At 39.6% G+C, this 18,583-nt stretch overlaps 1 protein-coding gene across 4 annotated transcripts in view; it reads left to right on the forward strand.

Moving 5' to 3' along the window:
- The window catches only part of LOC117413581 (protein quaking-A), a 53,928-nt gene that overhangs the window by 26,347 nt on the left and 8,998 nt on the right, over positions 1-18,583 (forward strand). For all 4 annotated transcript variants that reach the window (XM_034022765.3, XM_034022768.3, XM_034022764.3 and 1 more), the window contains exons 3-4: positions 1,272-1,388; positions 6,061-6,204. In XM_034022765.3, the coding sequence (XP_033878656.3) occupies positions 1,272-1,388; positions 6,061-6,204 (261 nt within the window). The remainder of the gene's footprint in view (positions 1-1,271; positions 1,389-6,060; positions 6,205-18,583) is intronic.

The raw sequence follows: 18,583 nt of genomic DNA on the forward strand, positions 1-18,583 counted from the left end.
TGTACTGCGTTCCGGCTCGGTTGTTCCGGAACTTCTTTTTTGGCTTTGGCACTAATTGCTAGTCTCGCAACAGTAAAGTGAGCAGTTTCAAATATGCGAAAAGCTCTTGCTGTCTGTCATGTACGATCAGCATCAACATTTATTTTTGCAAAGGAGAATTAACTTGTCTAGTAGGAATGCTAGAAAAAAAAAACTGACGTGCAATTGCAATTTAAAATGTACTGAATGCATTAACTTTTAAAACCACGAAGACACTTCATTACAAATTCTCTATAAATATGTTTCCCCTGGTTTGTGTAAGCATTGCAACAACGGGGGAAAAAAAAAACTTCTGGTATTTGATAATAAGGTTCATATTTGAGGCTGTACCAGGAAGTTCTAATTGGTCGTTCTTGCCCCATCCCTGGGATTACCTACTGTATTTGTTGGACACCTAATGGCTGTTTCACACAATAAAGAATTTGATAGTGATCGTTTTAGTGTTCAGGTCTGCTGCCGAATTCTTTAATAAGGAACTACTGTGTGTCTTTGTAGTTTTTTTTTTAGAAAGCACTAAAGGGTAGCGGGTGATTAGTTTGAGGTAAACAACCACTCATTGTTAACCTAATGCTTGTAATTCCACAAAGTACAAGGGCCACAATACAGAGCCTGTTTTCCTGATTAGTAACTTGCATCAAACTTGAAGCCTACTTTTGGGCAATACTCCAAAACATTGCATTCTTATAGAAGAAACTGCTATTTTTCTAAAGCGGTTCTACAGTATGTGTGAAATAACAAGAGGTGCTTTACTGTAACTAACACCAAGAACCAAAACCAGACCTGTGTGTGGATCATTTTGTATTTCTTGACCACAGCCGTAGTAGCAAGTTTTTCTTTTGGGTGCTGTGCCTTTATTCCTGCCTCGGCAGTCTGTTGCGCATCCGTTTTCTTTTAAAAACTGCCATTTCCTTGCCAGTGGGGAACCCGATTTCCCTGCTGGGTGGGACAGTGTCACATGTAGATTGTAGATTGCACAATGCGTGCGTCAATTGCTGAGCTGGTATTCAGTCTCCTGATCTCCAGGCTTAGTTTTTTGTTAGCTCGGAAACTTGCATTCTTTTAATTTAATTAGAATTTCCAGTCAATCACAATGTTGGGTGTGTATCTATTATAGGGGTTAGGCTTTTAACCAGATGCATGTGTCATACCAAGCAGATTGTATTGTTTTTAGAAATTGTCCCACTGCCCTGCATTGATCAGTAATAAAGAACTTCTGTTTTTTTGTATTGCAGTATAACTTTGTTGGAAGGATTTTGGGCCCACGAGGACTCACAGCCAAGCAGCTAGAAGCAGAGACTGGATGTAAAATCATGGTCCGGGGAAAGAGCTCAATGAGGGATAAGAAGAAGGTAAGCACATCTGTGATGCCTGCCCCCCCGCTTCCCTCTCCCCCCCCCCCCCCCCCCCCCCCCTGGGCTTTCGGCTTTTCTTTGTTCCTGTTTTGAGCTATCTGAAATGGCAAGTAAGAATTGACAGCTCTGTCAGTGACATTGAATTGCCATTGAACCCGTCAGAGCAATAGCCATAGCTTGTTATTGTTTTCCCAGTTCATATGTCCTGCCACTAATTAGTTTCCTGTCTTCAATTGGGTGCTAGTACAGCAAAAAAACTATTAGTGTTGTGGCAGGTGTGAGAATGTGTTTGGAAAGGTTTTTAAAGCGTTGGTTAATGCACCTTCTAAGTCTTCTCTACATAAATACCAGTTCTGTCTCTAGAGCAAACAGGAGTGCAATGTTCAGGATTTGAACCACACTGCCTTAACACCTTTAATAGATGTAGGGCCATCATTAACAACCAGGATAGCCCCGAGTGTTTGGACGGCTCAAGACAATTCCTTCAGGTAAGCTGGGTGTAGAAATCTGCAGAGAAGTCTATAGAATGGCCAATAGCCATCACTTTAGACTCTTTTGTACGAGAAACATCAAAAGCACCTGCCAACATCGAAGTCTTTTAATGTCTATGTAATCATCCAGTCATGCAAGGGTCAGGCCATGTACATATTGCACGCAAGGCCCCCTGCTGGAAGGTCAGTTATACTGGTGCATACAGGCAGGCTGTGGTTTCTTGTAGAGTATCTAAACAAAAGCAAATCACAAACCAAAACCATGTCACAAAGCTTGATATTGCTGATATCTCTCAACAGTCATTCAGCTTAGGTTTGTGTCCCAGTTTGCGGGTAATGAAGGTTGTTTTTATTAAGGTAGTTTATCATTATTAAGAAGCATAATTCTAACACCTGTGCCTGCAGATCCAACCTTGTCTGTGGTTTCTCGCTTAAACCCCCCCACATACACCCCCCGGCTACATTAACCCTTTGCGGTCCATTTATTAATCGCGCGTCATGCACGCCAGGTCTAATTAATTTTCACACGCACAGTTAATTTTAGACGCGCTGTTTTAAGTGTTTTTTTTCACAGTCAAACGGGTTTAAATGGCCCTGCATATCAACAAAGCACTCACAAGGCATCTCCAGCCCCGCCCCACCCTTTCGTTTGCTATAGCGTTCACCTATGTAAGAAATAAATAATAATAATAATAATAATAATAGTCGTACATACCGATCGATCATCTCCGGATCACTCGTTTTATCACCAAACTCCTCAATAATGCGATCCAAGTCATTATTTTATTACTATAACATCTCAAAAAAGCTCTGCAAATGTCCGTGTTTTCTGTGCGCTGGTTCAGTCAGCCAACTTGTTTACTTCAGACCGCCCCCGTTATCTGATACCTGATACAATGTATGACTATTCATGAGATACGCCCTTTTTTTTTTTTCGACTTGTCTCGGCTCCTGTCGCTCCCACTCGGCAATTGAATGGTTTTCTCGGCTTTTTCTGGAGAAAAAACGACTAGACACCCGTTTATTGCGTTGCTATAATGATGTCGGACCCAGTCCAACAAAGGACCTGTGAGGAATAATTGCAATGTCGGACCCAGTCCGACAATGGACCGCAAAGGGTTAAATCATTTTATTAAAACACTACAGCACACACAAAACGTGGCTCCCAAGGACAGAGTTCGAAGAGTGAGGTGACCTCTAATATGACAATGCAGTGCTGCCAAGTTTGAAAGCTATTTTGAGCCAGGGATGTAATATTGGACAGAGATGGTCAGATTCTTCAAAGGGCACAGCTAATGCGCTCTAAAGTACACGATGGGGGCTGCACTAAATCATGAAATGAACCTCAGCAGAAGTACATTCTGTCAGAATAGTGGTGCAGTGCCGGATATTGATGTGGTCGGTTTCACACCTTGAGTGTCCTAAATACAGCTTTTTATGGTTTGCAGACATCGCTTAAATCTACAGAATGACTAATCACTCACAGGTCTGAAGTTTTAAATATTTATTTTAGGGAATGGGGGGTCTGAAGTGTACTAGGCCTATGCCTTTTGTTGTTGCAGCTGTATTGCCACATTTAATTTTATATACAAGACCCTTTATTGCCATTTAAGACTTATTTGTTTTATTTTTTTTTGTTGTGATCCTCTGTTGAATGGTTGCTGGGTATAATTTGAATGTTTATTTGGGATCCAATGATGGTGTAGCTTTTGTAGTCTGTAGGCGGCTAGCAATCGGGAAGAGGTGAGAGATTGAATCTGGAGCAAGGCTATGTCATGCTGTGCGATTGTCTAGCAGGGGGCAGAGAGCTGGAAAGAGGTCAGGCTTCAAGGAAGTGGGGGTGATTTTCACTTTCACAATAATGCACCCCATTGTGGGCACTATTAGGGTGAATTTAATAGGAGGCATCACCCATAATAGGCCTTGGCAAACTACTATGTAGGGTTGACAAATGAAAGCCCTACATCCATTTAAATGGGCAGGGACTGAAGAGGGTAGTTACAGTGTACCCATAAGATCTTGCACAATACTTGCTAGAAGTCCCGTGAGTGAAATTAAACTTGTTTGGTACAGGGCGGGTTTCTTTTGAGACTGCAGGCTGACTCTTTTGGAATGTTTAGTTTAAAAGCAAACTGATTTGTGCCAAAGTTCAAGGCTTTAGTAAGAAACAATCTTTACAAACGCATTCACGTTTTTTTTTTTGTTTTACCTTGGACCCAGGAGTATTGTTATATTGTATAAAGTGTCTTTTAATTGAGGTAGATTATGGAAAAAGAGGCCATTCAATGGGGTTTTTTATTTTTTACCTTGAAGGGAATTTGACCAGAAAAGGTCTACTAAGTGTTTAGCTCTGGCAGCTTGAATGGGTTGGAGATAACAAATGCTGGGGCGGAGAGAGCTGTGAAGGATGGGGACTGGAACGAGTGCCAAGTTAATGATGTGCCTCAGGCCTGTACATAACAAGTACGGTGTCAGATGGGGGGGTCTTTAAATCTTTGCCCTGACCAGGAGCTTGGATTGTGATCTCTAATCAGGACAGGAAGAAAAATGCAGAAACCACTTTCATTCACCAGCCGTTAAAGCCATGCTTCACTTCCTGATCAAACATGCTTCAGAAATAAAATACAGCCTTTGTGTGTGCATATTCCCTTTGACACACAATACAAATAAAGAACTCATAAACATAGTACTGTAGTTGTTGAAAACACACACACCTTTTTTATTGTTTGTGTATCAAGTTCTTTTTAGTGACAGCAGAAATATCACTGTGTGGGATCACTAGAAGAGCATTGTAAAACCATAAACTTTTTGTTGGCGTCCAGTATACTATCATGCTCATACACAGGGGAAACGGCACATAGTAATTGATATGAAAGGCCCCTTTTAATAACCGCACTTTATTCCAGTGGTATGTAGTACTGGATCAATAAGATGCCAATTAAAGCAGAATTAGCTATGTAGATATTAAAGTTTAAACATGGTCGCTTGAATAATTGTAGTCTCTGAAGTGTCTGGCCCTCCATTACTAAGTGAGATATTTGCATCGGACATCAGTTATAAAGACAGCAAGCCTGCTCTGTCTCTGTAATATCAATCCACACTAGGGAGGTCCGGTGAATTAGGGCTACTTGGTGTGGGTTTTAAAACCTTTTTATTTACTTATTGAAAGGCTGTTGCATATTTGGTGAACAATGTGGGTTTTTTTTTTTTTTTTTTTTTTTGTCCATCTGATGAGCTATTGGCACTAGTTTAACTTAATGCACAGTATGGCTTTTGTTACAACATAGCCTCTTGCTCAAGGAACTATTGACGGTTTAGCATGTCTGCTTTTATTTAAAGATTTTATGGATGATATTTGATTTGGTTAACTGTGTATCTATGACAACTATTGTTTAAACTTTAAGGGCAATGCACTTTTTATTGTGTAATATTGTAGTGCTGGGACAAATATTTGAACACACTGCTTTAAAATGGCCATGTTTATTCATTCATAGGGCATAATTTGTGAATGTCAAAGATATTGTGCAGGAAACCAATGCATCCGTGATGTCTGAAATAAATATCACACATTTAAACTGCAGAACAGTATTTCCCTTTAATTGCACATTCCCAGCTTTAATTGCACATGTATTAAAGGACCATCTGTAACAAGTCTTGTAGTCATTGAACCTTAATGCAGACTCTAATCGTCCTTCTGAGTCCAGCACAAAGGAAAGCAATGTGAGTGTACGCTGGGACAGGATAAGCCACATGTTCCAATAGTGGAAGAGGGTGTAGGCACAACATGTCTATTTTTATTTTTGTAAAACGATCAAATAGCTCATCAGTTGTATCTGTCTCAAGCTCATTTGGATGGCAGGTTTTTTTTTTTTTTTTTTTTTTTTTTTTTTTTGGAGGGGAGGGTGTGGGGTTTGCACCCTGTTAATGCAAAGGTTGTAAATTCATCACACACAGTTTAGGCTGATGTGTAGCTTCACAGTAGAATCAGAGCTCTGTATGGCCAGTATGTCTTTCACTGGGTTTTTGGTGCGGTTAAAATGGCTAACAAGCCCTGGGGTTGCATGTGTACAGTATACTTGGGGTCACTGGATGGCATTAAGCCTAACCCAGCAACACATTTGTTACAAAAGTAGTAGTTCTGTTTTTGATTACTTGTATTTTTTTTTCACTGTACACAGGAAGAACAGAACAGAGGCAAGCCCAACTGGGAGCATTTAAATGAAGATTTGCACGTGTTGATCACAGTGGAGGACACACAAGGCCGGGCGGAAATGAAGATGAGGAGAGCAGTGGAAGAAGTGAAGAAGTTGCTAGTGCCTGCGGTGAGTACGCTGACCCCAGAACATGAGTTACCCCAGAGACTATGACAGCAGACCTTGTGATGGAGCTCATTGTATGAGTAAGCAGTACAGGAACAGGGAAGGAAGGAACTCCCTTTTGTGTCCTGTAAAAGACATTACTGGTTTTAAAACCTTAAGTGCTTGTTACTATACCAGCGTGGCTAATGAAGTGCGTAATACAACCTAGAATGGATCTAGTCAGTCAAATCAGCTTTGCAAATGTAAGCGAATGCAATGCAAGCCAACAATTTCTTAGCCATTGATAGGGCACTAGTCAGACTAGTCATCTTAGAAGAGTTCTAGGAAATAAACTTTTTTTTCTCTCCTTTTTGCATTGGTTCCTGCTCATTGTGAGTTCACAGCTAAGTCATATGTCAGATATAACACAGGATGACTCCTGACAGTGATAACTCTGGCTGCCTGTAAATGCCATATGTAATACAGTTTGCGGAAAACATGTCATCTTTTTGCAGATCGCTATGGTCACTTGATGTATTCATTTGAGTTTTAGTCTAATTTAATCAGAAAACCCACACAGATTTGCATCTCATTTCCAGAGGGTTACGGATAATGTGTGATTTACTTGGAGTTATTCTGGAATACAGCTGACTGTCTCTCCACAAAACATGGGGCGACAGTCCCTGTTTGTTTAATGGAACTGCAGAGAAAGAAAGAGGTACTGTGCTTTTAAATACTGATATGAGGGTTAACAATATTGAAATCGGCTGTAATTAAACGGTAAAGAGATGCTTGTGACTGTGTCAAGAGTTTCATTTTGGTAGAACAGTATTTTTAAAGGAGTGGTGGGTATAGCGGCACGTACGCACACATTAATTTCTTTTGACACGCTAAAATAAATTGGATTAAGTAGTTATGCAGTGAGCTCAATGGATACATGTGTTTAATGAGGGGCATCTCCTCTGCATTCAGAAGCGTGAAATTGTCTATTTCAGCTTTCAAGAAACGAATGGGGTCTTGGTAATTCACTGTTGAAATCAAATTTCTCCTCTCCCTATTTTTTTCCCTTTGGATGATTTAATCCAGTGTGGTTTGCCTTTTAAACCTGTAAGGTTTAAACATTTGCCACACAAATGTACTCTGTTATAGTCTTCACCACCCTCCTCCACACACTCGCACTCCCTATTACACTCCACGGCATCCTTTTTTCCATTAATGTGATTTTAGCTTGTGTGAACTATAACCCACTGTATCATTGATTTTACAGCTTTTACCTCCTATACAGCCACAAAGTGTAGCAGCTTGGTTATTGTGTGCCTTCTATATAACTGTTTTTAAATGTATCACATTGTTTGCATTCCATTTAAATGTGTATTTCCCTCAATAGATTGATACCTATAGAGGTAATAATAAGAATGAGGATGATCTGATATCACCATTGTGCTAATATCAAGGTGCATTCTATTGAAATCTTATATCGGAGGTAAAAGCCATACATTAAAGCAGGGGTGGCTCATGCAGTGTTACAGATACTGCCTGTAATGTGTGGAGCATGTACCTAAAGTACATCAGTGCACTGTAAAGGCTGAGAGGGTGAATTACAATAATGTAAATGTGAGTTATACAGTCAGCACTCGGATATGACACTGGCATGGCATATCAGTCTGTCTTAATATTGTGCACTGCAGTTACAGTGTTTCCTCCAAAAACAACGCGAACGAGATGAGGCACGGGAATGTAAAAGTTAATCAGTAAACAGTTTTAGATACTGTGCATTTTAAAATCTGTGATCTCTGCTTTTGTGCATTTTCATTTGCAAGTGAACTGTGACTTTAGGGCCTTATCGCACTATATTCTGCAGTTTTGAAGACTGACTGACCTGGTTACTGTTTTTTAATTCTGGAAACTAGTGGTGTTATTTTTAAATCTTTTGCTAAATTGCATTGTCTTTTACGTTTTAAGCAGTTCTGTGCACATTTTTATTTCATGTTGCTGTGTTTACATACTGCTGCAATACATGCCAGATTTAAAAGTATGTACTGTATTACAATGAAAGTCTCCCTGTACAGTTCCTCAACCCCAAGTCATATTTTTTTCTTTCTGTACGAAATGTGTGTGTGCAGGGCAGGGGGTTGTTTGGGTGTTAGGGGGCAGGTTACAACATGCTCACCTACATACACGTCAGATCAGATGAAATAATCAGATATGCGTTGCACTCTTAACCGTCACTGAAGTCAAAATTTTATAGGATGGGATGAGAGTGCTGACTGTAATGAGGAACTCAGGCCATTTACTATTAGTTCTGCGTGAGATGATGTATAAGCAAGAGACAACTTTGGCTCTTTTGATCTCTGCTGCAAGGTTGCAGACAATACTAGAAATGATGGAAGGTAATGTCAGCCTGAATCAATACCCATGCAGACTTGGGGACTGGACCTGTTGGAAATAATAGAGCTGTGGTTAGGAACCAAATTGCACAGGCTAATTACATTCGGTGTAATCTCAGTTTTTCATTGACTTGCCTTTATAAAATACCCTCTACATTGCATCATAGATAATTATAGACCCCTAATAATAAAAATAAGGCATGTGTTTGATAATCCTGCCTTGTTTCTGCCACCCCTACTGTTTGGAAAACCCATAAGTTATTGATGGTGTGTGGGCTGCACAAATTGGCTTCTTATTGACATACTATTACTATGTACAGTAGCTGGCACCTGGTTATTGAGTATTGTGCTTTCTGTATTTCTTCCAAAGAGCCTAGAATAGCTTTTTGCTGAATTATACTGCAGTGTTTCTTGGGCAATTTTCACTCTGAAAACTAACTTGGCTCCTGCTGAGTAAAACTATTTGTTTCTATGAATTGTCAAGTCCTGAATGTTGGCCAGACTGTAGATTTGAAAAGTGGTAGTCAGTCAACCATGATGGATTACAGATGTTTTTAAAACTGATCATTAAGATGCCTGCTCTCAATGGGGGGGAACAACCTGGCTACAAAGGGCTCACTAGCAGTTGCTCCTAATTAACAAGTAGATCTTGCATGCTTGATGTCCTTTTCAGATTTAGTGATGTGTCAATATTGTGTGATTTGCAGCTTATTATTCTATTAGCAATGACTGGCCCCCACTTTTTTCAGACTTACTATACAGAAAATGTGGATCCTAGCAGTGGCTCCTGAAAGTAGAAGGCTCTCAACTAAAGGGGGTAGGCACATTTGGTTTTAGAGCAATACCCCTTGATCTCCCGGACTTGGGTGTTTTTGAACTCTTTAGATAAATAAGCTGTCTGAATAGCCTTATGGCCCACAGACTCAATTCAGTTGCATGTATATATTGCATTGATTCAGATGCACTGCACACTAATCCAAATCTTTCTTTTTGATTTGAGTTCAGAGATCAGATTGAATTAAATACTTTGCTAATCCTAAAATGCAGAATTTATTTCATGGTCAAGGGATGATGTAAGATAAAACAGCTGGTACAATAATAGAAGTTGTTGATACTGAGACTGATACTCTAAGCAGTAGGCTACTAGTAACCCAGTATAAGGGAACCAACATGGGGTAGGGACTGGGGAGTCCAATTCTCTCTCTCTCTCTCTCTCACTCACTCACTCACTCACTCACTCACTCACTCACTCACTCACTCACTCACTCACTCACTCACTGTCTCTGTCTCACTGTCTCTGTCTGTCTCACTCATGCAGCCAACTCATCTGTGTGATAAGAGAACAGACTCATTTAGATCCATTGCTAATAACTGGTGCTCTCTTGAACAAACAGGCTGGGAGCCTGATCAGATTGGAAGTGACACTATAGTTTGCATGCCCTCAGGGGCTTAAATGAATGCTTCAACCACAATAGCTGAATGTTGTGTTGCACTAGCAGAAAGAAGTAAAGATCTATGCAGAGTGTATCTTAATTGCTGTCTTTGGGCAATTTTGTCGAGTAATTGGATCATGGAGAACTAGTTTTAGTGGTGAATATATATAATATAAATCTTGGGATGGACTGTCCTTACATAAAACTAAATAACTTTGTGACCAGCATGAGAAGTGGAGCCCTTCCTCTGCTTTGTCTATTTGTTGCACAGCGGTGTCTCTCTGAGTGATGGTGAAAGTGTTTACAGTTGTCTGCAACACAGGTGTTCAAATCAACTAGCAGCAGTTAGTAGACGTTCAATACATGCCGAGAATTGTTGTTACAAGTATATTTGCAATACGGTCTGTTGTACTGAAATGTCTTTTATATTTATTTCTTTTATTTTTATATACATGCTGTCATTTTCATTGCTAAATCCAACTACAACCCCACAGCGACTCGATTTCAGCAGGTGGTCTGCAAGAAAGAATTTTGTTTATTTGAAATCGGCTAAGCTCAAGGGTTTGGCCAGTTGCTCTGAAACCTTTTCTGTTCTAACCCTTCTTTCATCTTGTCAACCATCTGTTTGACGCTGTCACTGTTTCCTTGCGTCTAAACATCTTACTGCCTGCCTGCCGTAAACCTTTTAAGTTTCTGAATGCGTCTTGCTTTGTTAAAATGCAACTTTTCTCCTAGCTATAAAGTCATAGAACACCATTTGTTACTTGGTCAGATTGACTGTTTAAATGTACTGACATTGCATAATAAAATCCGATAAAGAATTTTCAACTTTAGTTTGTCTAACATTGAATATCATTAGGATCACACTTCTAGGCATATTACCTCTATACCAAGTTTGTACCCATATCTGCAGCTGTCATTCAACAGGAGCGACTTGAAGGTCGCACAGTAAGTCAGTTGCTGAAATGGGGATTTATCCCAGGTCCCTAATCACCAGACCAAGTGTTTCTAAGAAGTCGTCAAGTTTAAGAATAACAGCTTTTTGTGCAGCTGGCGGTGGGTAGCTGCTCACAATGAAAACCACTTGGAAGCTAAACCACCCGTCCTACAGTTCCCTGAACCTAGTTAGAGATGCAGTCGATCCCCTGTCAAGGAGCAGTGATTTCTACAGCACATGCTGGCTGTGGAATAGGACAGGGCAGTGGCTTCTGTGTAGAGAGATTGTCTTCACAGGAAAGGCCCTGCTCACAGTAAGATACTAAGATCATGGAGGTTGATCACCCATGCAGTAAATGAAGTGACAAATCCTTCCCAAACCCTGACTGCAAAATATTTATGCATAATGAAACATTTTTTATATAAAACTCCTTTGCCTTAATGCAGGATCATGTTATGCCACTTTTAATGAAGTACTGGCAGAAATGTTTCGCTTGTAAATGCCTGTTGTAGCACCAGGTGCATGCCATTCAGTATTTAGAAAGGATATTTCACAAATGTGTTATTGGAGCTGTACAGTACATGGAAGCACAGACCACAGTAAACTCTCATGCAGTTGTTCTGTGCTCATGTTTACTCCAAGGCTAACCCTTAATATTACTTGGGTTGATTGATTGTTTTTGTTTTTAGACTAGGTTTGCAGTACATAAGGAGGAGGAGGCTGTGTGGTCCAGTGGTTAAAGAAAAGGGCTTGTAACTAGGAGGTCCCCGGTTCAAATCCCACCTCAGCCACTGACTCACTGTGTGACCCTGAGCAAGTCATTTAACCTCCTTGTGCTCCGACTTTCGGGTGAGACGTAATTGTAAGTGACTCTGCAGCTGATGCATAGTTCACACACTCTAGTCTCTGTAAGTCGCCTTGGATAAAGGCGTCTGCTAAATAATAAAAAAATAATAATAATAATAATAACATAAACCCTGAAGTCTTCCTGCAAATACATGGAAGACATGCTTCAGCTATTAAACACATTAAAGGAGTGACCTATACAGCAGGCAGAAAAGGGTGCATTACTAATATATAGGGTTCATCCAAACTGAAACAAGGTGTTCAATAAAGTAGGTGTGGCGCATGCAGTATGGTGTGCTTTCAGTTTGTACTTGAGTAAAAGTTAAACTTGTAATTGCGAGACAAGATCATGTGCTAGAGTAGTTGCATGCTGGATACAAGTACTGTAAGCATTTTTTTTCTTATCTCTTACTTTATGCTGACTGCTATTCATCTCTTCATTTTTTATTATTATTATTATTATTATTATTATTATTATTATTATTTATTTCTTAGCAGACGCCCTTATCCAGGGCGACTTACAATCGTAAGCAAATACATTTCAAGTGTTACAATACAAGTAATACAATAAGAGCAAGAAATACAATAACTTTTGTTCAAGCAAAGTACAAGTTTGACAAACCACAATTCAATAATACAGCAGATAATAGTGATAGTTACATCAGGATATGATTAAATAGTGATAGTTACTACAGGTTAAACACTTGGCAGATTACAGTATTCTGAAGTACAGGATTAAATGCAGTAAAATAGGGGGCAGATAAGTGCAAAATAAAGCACATTTACATGAAGGGTGATAGTGTCCCAGGATACAAACAGAGGAGTTCTACAGGTGCTCTTTGAAGAGGTGAGTCTTGAGGAGGCGCCGGAATGTGGTCAGGGACTGGGCAGTTTGTAAATGGTGGGTTTCTTTTCAATTTGAAATATTTCAGTTGGGAGGAATTTCCATTAACCTGCCAAAAAATGTGTTATTCCATTGCGGGGCTCAACAAGAAATCAGAAGAGCTGAGTAGAGTAAATAAAATACCCTTTCCTCTGTAGGGACCATGCAGCCTGTGAGTGACATGCTTGCCAAGCTACTGTGATTACACCCATGAGAAATGAGAGCTGTTACGTCCTGTTCCAGTCAATTTTACTCGTTTTGAAGCTGGGCAATTCACTTAGCTGTAGGCAAATAATAAGTATTTAAATAAATAACTAATATTTTTGTGCTTTCCAAAACTGACCTGTGGTCATTAACTGCGAGAGACTGGGATCTAACAACAATGCCCTATACAAATGTAAAAGTTTCCTTTTTATCTAGTATGTGTGTGTTTTATGGTCAGCTGTAATTGTGTAATTGATTAATGTGATCCTGAAACTGTAACTTTATGATATTAATTAATTGCTACTTTAGCCATCCCTCCCTTAAGAGATATGGGTGGAGACTACCCCCATATAAAATATGTTCTGTTGGATCAGAACAAGAAGATACAACTATTGTTTTACTGTCTTTTACAAGCTAACATAATCAGATTATTGCTGAATTTATTTAATTCATGTCCCAACACCTTAGCCAATTTGGTTTGTGTGTGCAGTGGGACTGGCACTGGGGATGGAATAATATGACAATTGTTTCAAATGTTTGCATAGTAACTGGAACAAAAAACCCTCTATCCTGTTGCAATCATTTCTCTCAGATTTTTCTGTAGAAACGCATGCCTGAAAGTAATCCCTCCTTACAGTTTCAAGGTTTGGCTGTAATTCTTTGATGTGTTTAAATGGTGCTATCCCTCAAGAAGCCGGATCGAGCCACACATTGGCATTGTGGAGCATGCAGCAGCCCCTGCCTGTCCCTCTTACCAGAATGAACAGCTTGGTGGATGTGTGCAGCTTTACATGAACATGCAGATCTGATCTAAATCCAGCAGTATTTAAAACCTGAATCAGCCTGGAAATCCCTTAAAGATATTCTCAGCTAGATTTTGTGGCATTAAGGGATCAAAGTAACAGAACAATGTATTATCAGGCAACGGGGGATGTGGGGAGAATCTATCCAGACATCTGTCTCAATGTGGCTTTACAGCGTGTTCACAGAAATAGAGAGACTGGTTTGTTTTACAGCTTTGCTTCATTTTAACTGTAATTCAGTATGTTCCTCAAGGCAAGCTGACACCAGCTAATGTTGGGTTTATGAGTTCATGTGTAACGAAAGCTATGTTGAAGGCCACACGTCCTGTACATTAAGGTAGCTTCCTTTACAACTCCCTGACCATGTTGAGGTATTAATGTAAAACGAATGCTAATGTCTCCAGATTCAGCTATAATAACTGGAATAGATGCACTCTACTCCATATAGCCGTTCACAAACGACCCTTGAGTCAAGCTGATGGTTGTTCATATTGAGAAAGCACATTTTAGTGAGCACTAGCACTAAAACATGTGAATATGGCTGTCAGATGTGTTTCTAATATGCTAGATCTGTAGTTTGTACAAAACCTGCACATTCTACATACTTTTAGGTCTAGTAACCAACAATAAATTGTTTATATAGTGCTTCAGTTCACCATGACTCTCAAATACGTTCCGATACATTTCAGAGCTATTTCCAAGACGGTATGTACTAGTCGTCCTTGCTAAAGCCCTTTGGTCACACTACAGGCCACTGCAAGTCTACACGGCAGAACAACATTGTAGAATCTGCCCTTTGTGTGGACCATGATCACCCGTTTCCCAAATGAGTTATCAAAGGGTAGTTTGCATTACATGGCAGTTTACATTGAAATGATGTATTTGTTTATTTTTATTCAATATGTTTTCTAATTTTGTCCATTTTAATCATCCACCTCCTGGGTGTCTAACAAAAGACAGATTTTAAATCTGTACTTTTAACTTCGACTTCTTTGTTCTTGCACAAATTGTTAGTCTATATTTCAAGAGTGGCTTTTCCAGTTTTATGTATATTGGGTCTAGTTAAAACTACTGTGTCTGTTATTTCTATTTTCCTCCTTTTTAAGTCAAAGATAATGGGGTGTTCTTGTACTTAATCACTACAACTTGTTGTTATAATGGTCAAACTTTAACAAGACTGCAGTAATGCGCACAAGGATGGCATACATATGTATAATTGGTTACAAACGCAATTGCTTTTTAAATTTACAAACCCACAATAAGGTTTTAACGCTATGACACAATTGGGTACAGTACTGTTCTGTGCAGGTAATGTATATGACTAGGATAGGGGATTCATAGTGTGTGCAGTCAGTCAAGCGCTAGCGGCAAGTCTCAATTGTAGCCTATTTCTTGGGAAATTCAAAGATTGAGAATAGCATCAGCTGAGGTTAGTAGTGATAAATTCAGCATTGTCTCTCTTGATACAGGCCTTTTAACACAAACTTCGTCAGGCGTGTGTGTTTTGTCTCACGGGGATGTTTACTTCCAGTCTTCTAACGGAAAGCAGAGAAAGTGTTCTGTGTTCCTGGCTCCCCGGAGCCTGACCACGCTGGTGTCTATTGTTTTTCTCTGCCAAATGCGGCTTTCCTCAGTCCCACGCCTTGCAGTTAGATATCATTCACTGGGGGCCTTTGGAGATAAGCGCTAGACTGCCTGGCACAGGGTCTTTTTAAAATCACACTTAAACAGATGTCATTACCGAAACAGCTGCTTTCTTAATTCCACCCTTCTGTTCCAGCATGTGTATGAAGTCATCTTTGTATTTTTTAAACGAAGGATGAAAGTTCACTAGATGGAAAACTTACTTTAATTGCTGGAGCAATTCCTTGCATTTTTAAAATTTCCATCAGCCAAGTTGGAGGCTTTCATATTCTTATTTTAGTTGCCAATTCTGCAGTAATATTCCGTCTTCTGTTTGCCACAGGTGGCCAGTAGACCATCAAAGTAGAACAAATAAAAGCCTGTTCATAAGTTACCACAAATTGCCAACTCTACAGCAGACCTACAGTACACAGTTATCTGCAAATTAATATGCACTTCACTGCACGGGTACATGTATGTACTCATGAGTTTTGGGAGTAGAGCCTACTTAAATAAAAGAAAACTCTAAAATCGAGTCCTTACAAGTTGTAATTGTAGATCGGTTTAAAAGGTGTTCCGCTCTGTGGATTACTACAGTGTCCAATAATGCTGAAGGCTGTTGATTTGGCTGGGGGTGGGGTCGGTTCAGTGGCCTGAGCACTGAAGTTTCTTGTAAATCTTAGATCAGGAGTTTCTATTCTGTAGTAATGCATGGAGATGTAGTATGTTGACTATAGTGTCATGGTCACACCTAACAGCTGGATTTCCTTTTGAAAGAGCAGTAAAGGCATGTTACAACCTGGCTGCAAATGTTTATAATGGGTTATTTCTCAGAATCTGGTGTGCAAAGCATCTCAGCATTTGATCATCTTAGAAAACTTATGAGATGGTCTAGCCAGCTCCATAAATATTCCTCCCCCCGATGGCGTTTACCGGTTGACCGGCTTTGCAAATAGGCTTTATTGATTAAACCTGATTCGAGAGCATACTGCTGCTTTTATTGAGTGCTTTGCAGAAAAGGAAACTTTCAGTTGCAGTTGGAGTTGCATCAGAATTAAGTTGAGTTTCATAGATCAGCAGCAACCCTTTTGGGAATAAAAGCCGTGAGTACTTTTACTGAAAAGGTTGCACACAGAAACTGGTGTGCTTTTTTTTTATTATTATTCTTTGAAACTGCCATTGATGGCTTGTACACTTGGCTTACCATGTTTTGGTGTTTCGTTGTATACTACTGGCAGTACTAGTCTCCTGCTGTCCCAGTACATACACTGGTACAGTGGTACATTGGACATGTCTCTTTTTCTGAGCCCTTGAATTTAGCCTATATATTCTTTATAATTCCATACCCCCGCCCCCCAGTGGCAAATAGGAAGGAAACATGAGGAGTGAAAAAAATGAATGTGGAAAATACGCTATGCAAAGCTCATGCAGGTCGCACCTTCTGTTCATTGACTGTTACACCCCTTGGCAACTGAACTTCTGGATGGGTGGGGGTGGGAAATCTTCACCTTCAAAAATAAACCAACAGTTTTCCACAGTGACTTGCAGCTTGATATTTGTAGGTTGAGTCAAAGCAGATCTCGCTGAAGTCCAGGTGGAGGTTATGGTTAAGTACTCATTTTTATCTATTAGGTTGGGCTATTTCCAGGTTTGCTTATATTTATATTGCCTGCATAAGATGCCGTCCCTTAAGGAGATGACCTGCAATTCTCTGGACTGTGTCCCAGTACTAATAGAAGAAAATAAAAGCACATACTTGGTCTGCTTTAATTTTTTTTTCTCCTATCTGATGTGTGCTCCTTGTTAGTTCAGTCCCCTGCTGATAGCAGAAACAAAATAGTCAAAAAGCTGAATGGCATTTCCTTCCCTGGAGTCTCTTTTAACTCTCTGACCTACAAATTTATCAAGTGCTGTACAGCATCGGTACCTGTCTCTGTGCTGCATCAGTATTACTGTGCGGCCTCATCTTTCTCTCTCGCTGCAAACTGCAACAATCCATCTCTGCCTGCCGCCAGGGAGCCAGCAACAGCAGACTGTTGTGCCTGTTGGTAATCAAGGACACTGGCTCTTCCTTGCCTCCTGTTTTAAGAAACTCAATCATGACCAGTAACTTGGATTACAGGCACTTCATTATAATGAAATGAAATATTTTAGAACGTAGTTATATTCTCGCATGTCTCTACAGCTAACACTGCATGTGTTCAAAAAGTCTGCTTTATGATTGGAGCAGAGTTCACAGAAGGTTAAACTGCAATGATGATTTAAACAGACACCACAGAATTCTATTTTGGTGTAAAATTGAAAGCAGTAATGGGAAAAATCCCTTCATAAAAAAAGTAATTCCAGTTCCAGAACTTCTCGGCCTTTGTTTTGTGCTTCTCTGCTTGTGAGTATGACCTTCAGTACAACTGTCAAACTAAGCAAAAACATCTAAACATATATGTGAGGTTGTTTAACACATCTAAATAGCAGATTCTTCTCTGGTGCAGGTCGAGGTATGAAACTGCACTTGCCAGTGTTGACATTCATTAGGAACTGCTTACTTATTTAAGGTTGTTGGTTAAAAGCAAAGGTCCTGTACTTTTAATTTAGTTCAAATAAATTACTTTTGGATGCCTTAATTTTTTATATGAAATAATTAAATGCAGTACAGGAAATAGTGTTTTCTGTTGAGTAATGCAAACTTCCAGTGAAATATTCTGTATAAATGAATAAAAACATAGCCCATGTTGGTCAAGAGTATTGAAGTGGCACAAACGTTGTGCATGAATACTTTACCTCCTACCTGTTCAGAGGGGTCATGACAGTGCAGTTAGCTGTGAGTCATGCCGTCTCTAGTGGCATGTACAGTATGTTATGCTTTCAATTGGTGTGGCTCTTTGCTGATGGCTGCACTAAATTGTTCTCTGAAAGCGGCAAGTAGGCTTTGAAATGACGACTTGCCTTGAGGAGGGACAAAAGGGCAGAATGCAATATTCATTAATTCTCGGAGTGTACGTATGCAGTGCTGATGAGCACATGCAAGTTGTCACTTGTATTAGGAATGTATTGGAATTTGAAGCTAGACTATGTTCGTAGCACTACATTTTATTTTATTTTTTTACTGTTTTTATGATACATCTATACATTTGGCCCATGGGTAGATGTGGACATTAACTTTAACAGCCTTTGAGATTGTTATGCATAATGCTGAGATGCTTTCAAAATTGGGAGAAATGGAAGTAATTGACAATATTACTTTAATAATGCATTTGTTTCCTTTTGAAGAGATTAATTTTAGTTTTCTT

The sequence above is a fragment of the Acipenser ruthenus genome, chromosome 25 (genome assembly GCF_902713425.1).
Source record: "Acipenser ruthenus chromosome 25, fAciRut3.2 maternal haplotype, whole genome shotgun sequence".
Classification (NCBI taxonomy): Eukaryota; Metazoa; Chordata; class Actinopteri; order Acipenseriformes; family Acipenseridae; genus Acipenser; species Acipenser ruthenus.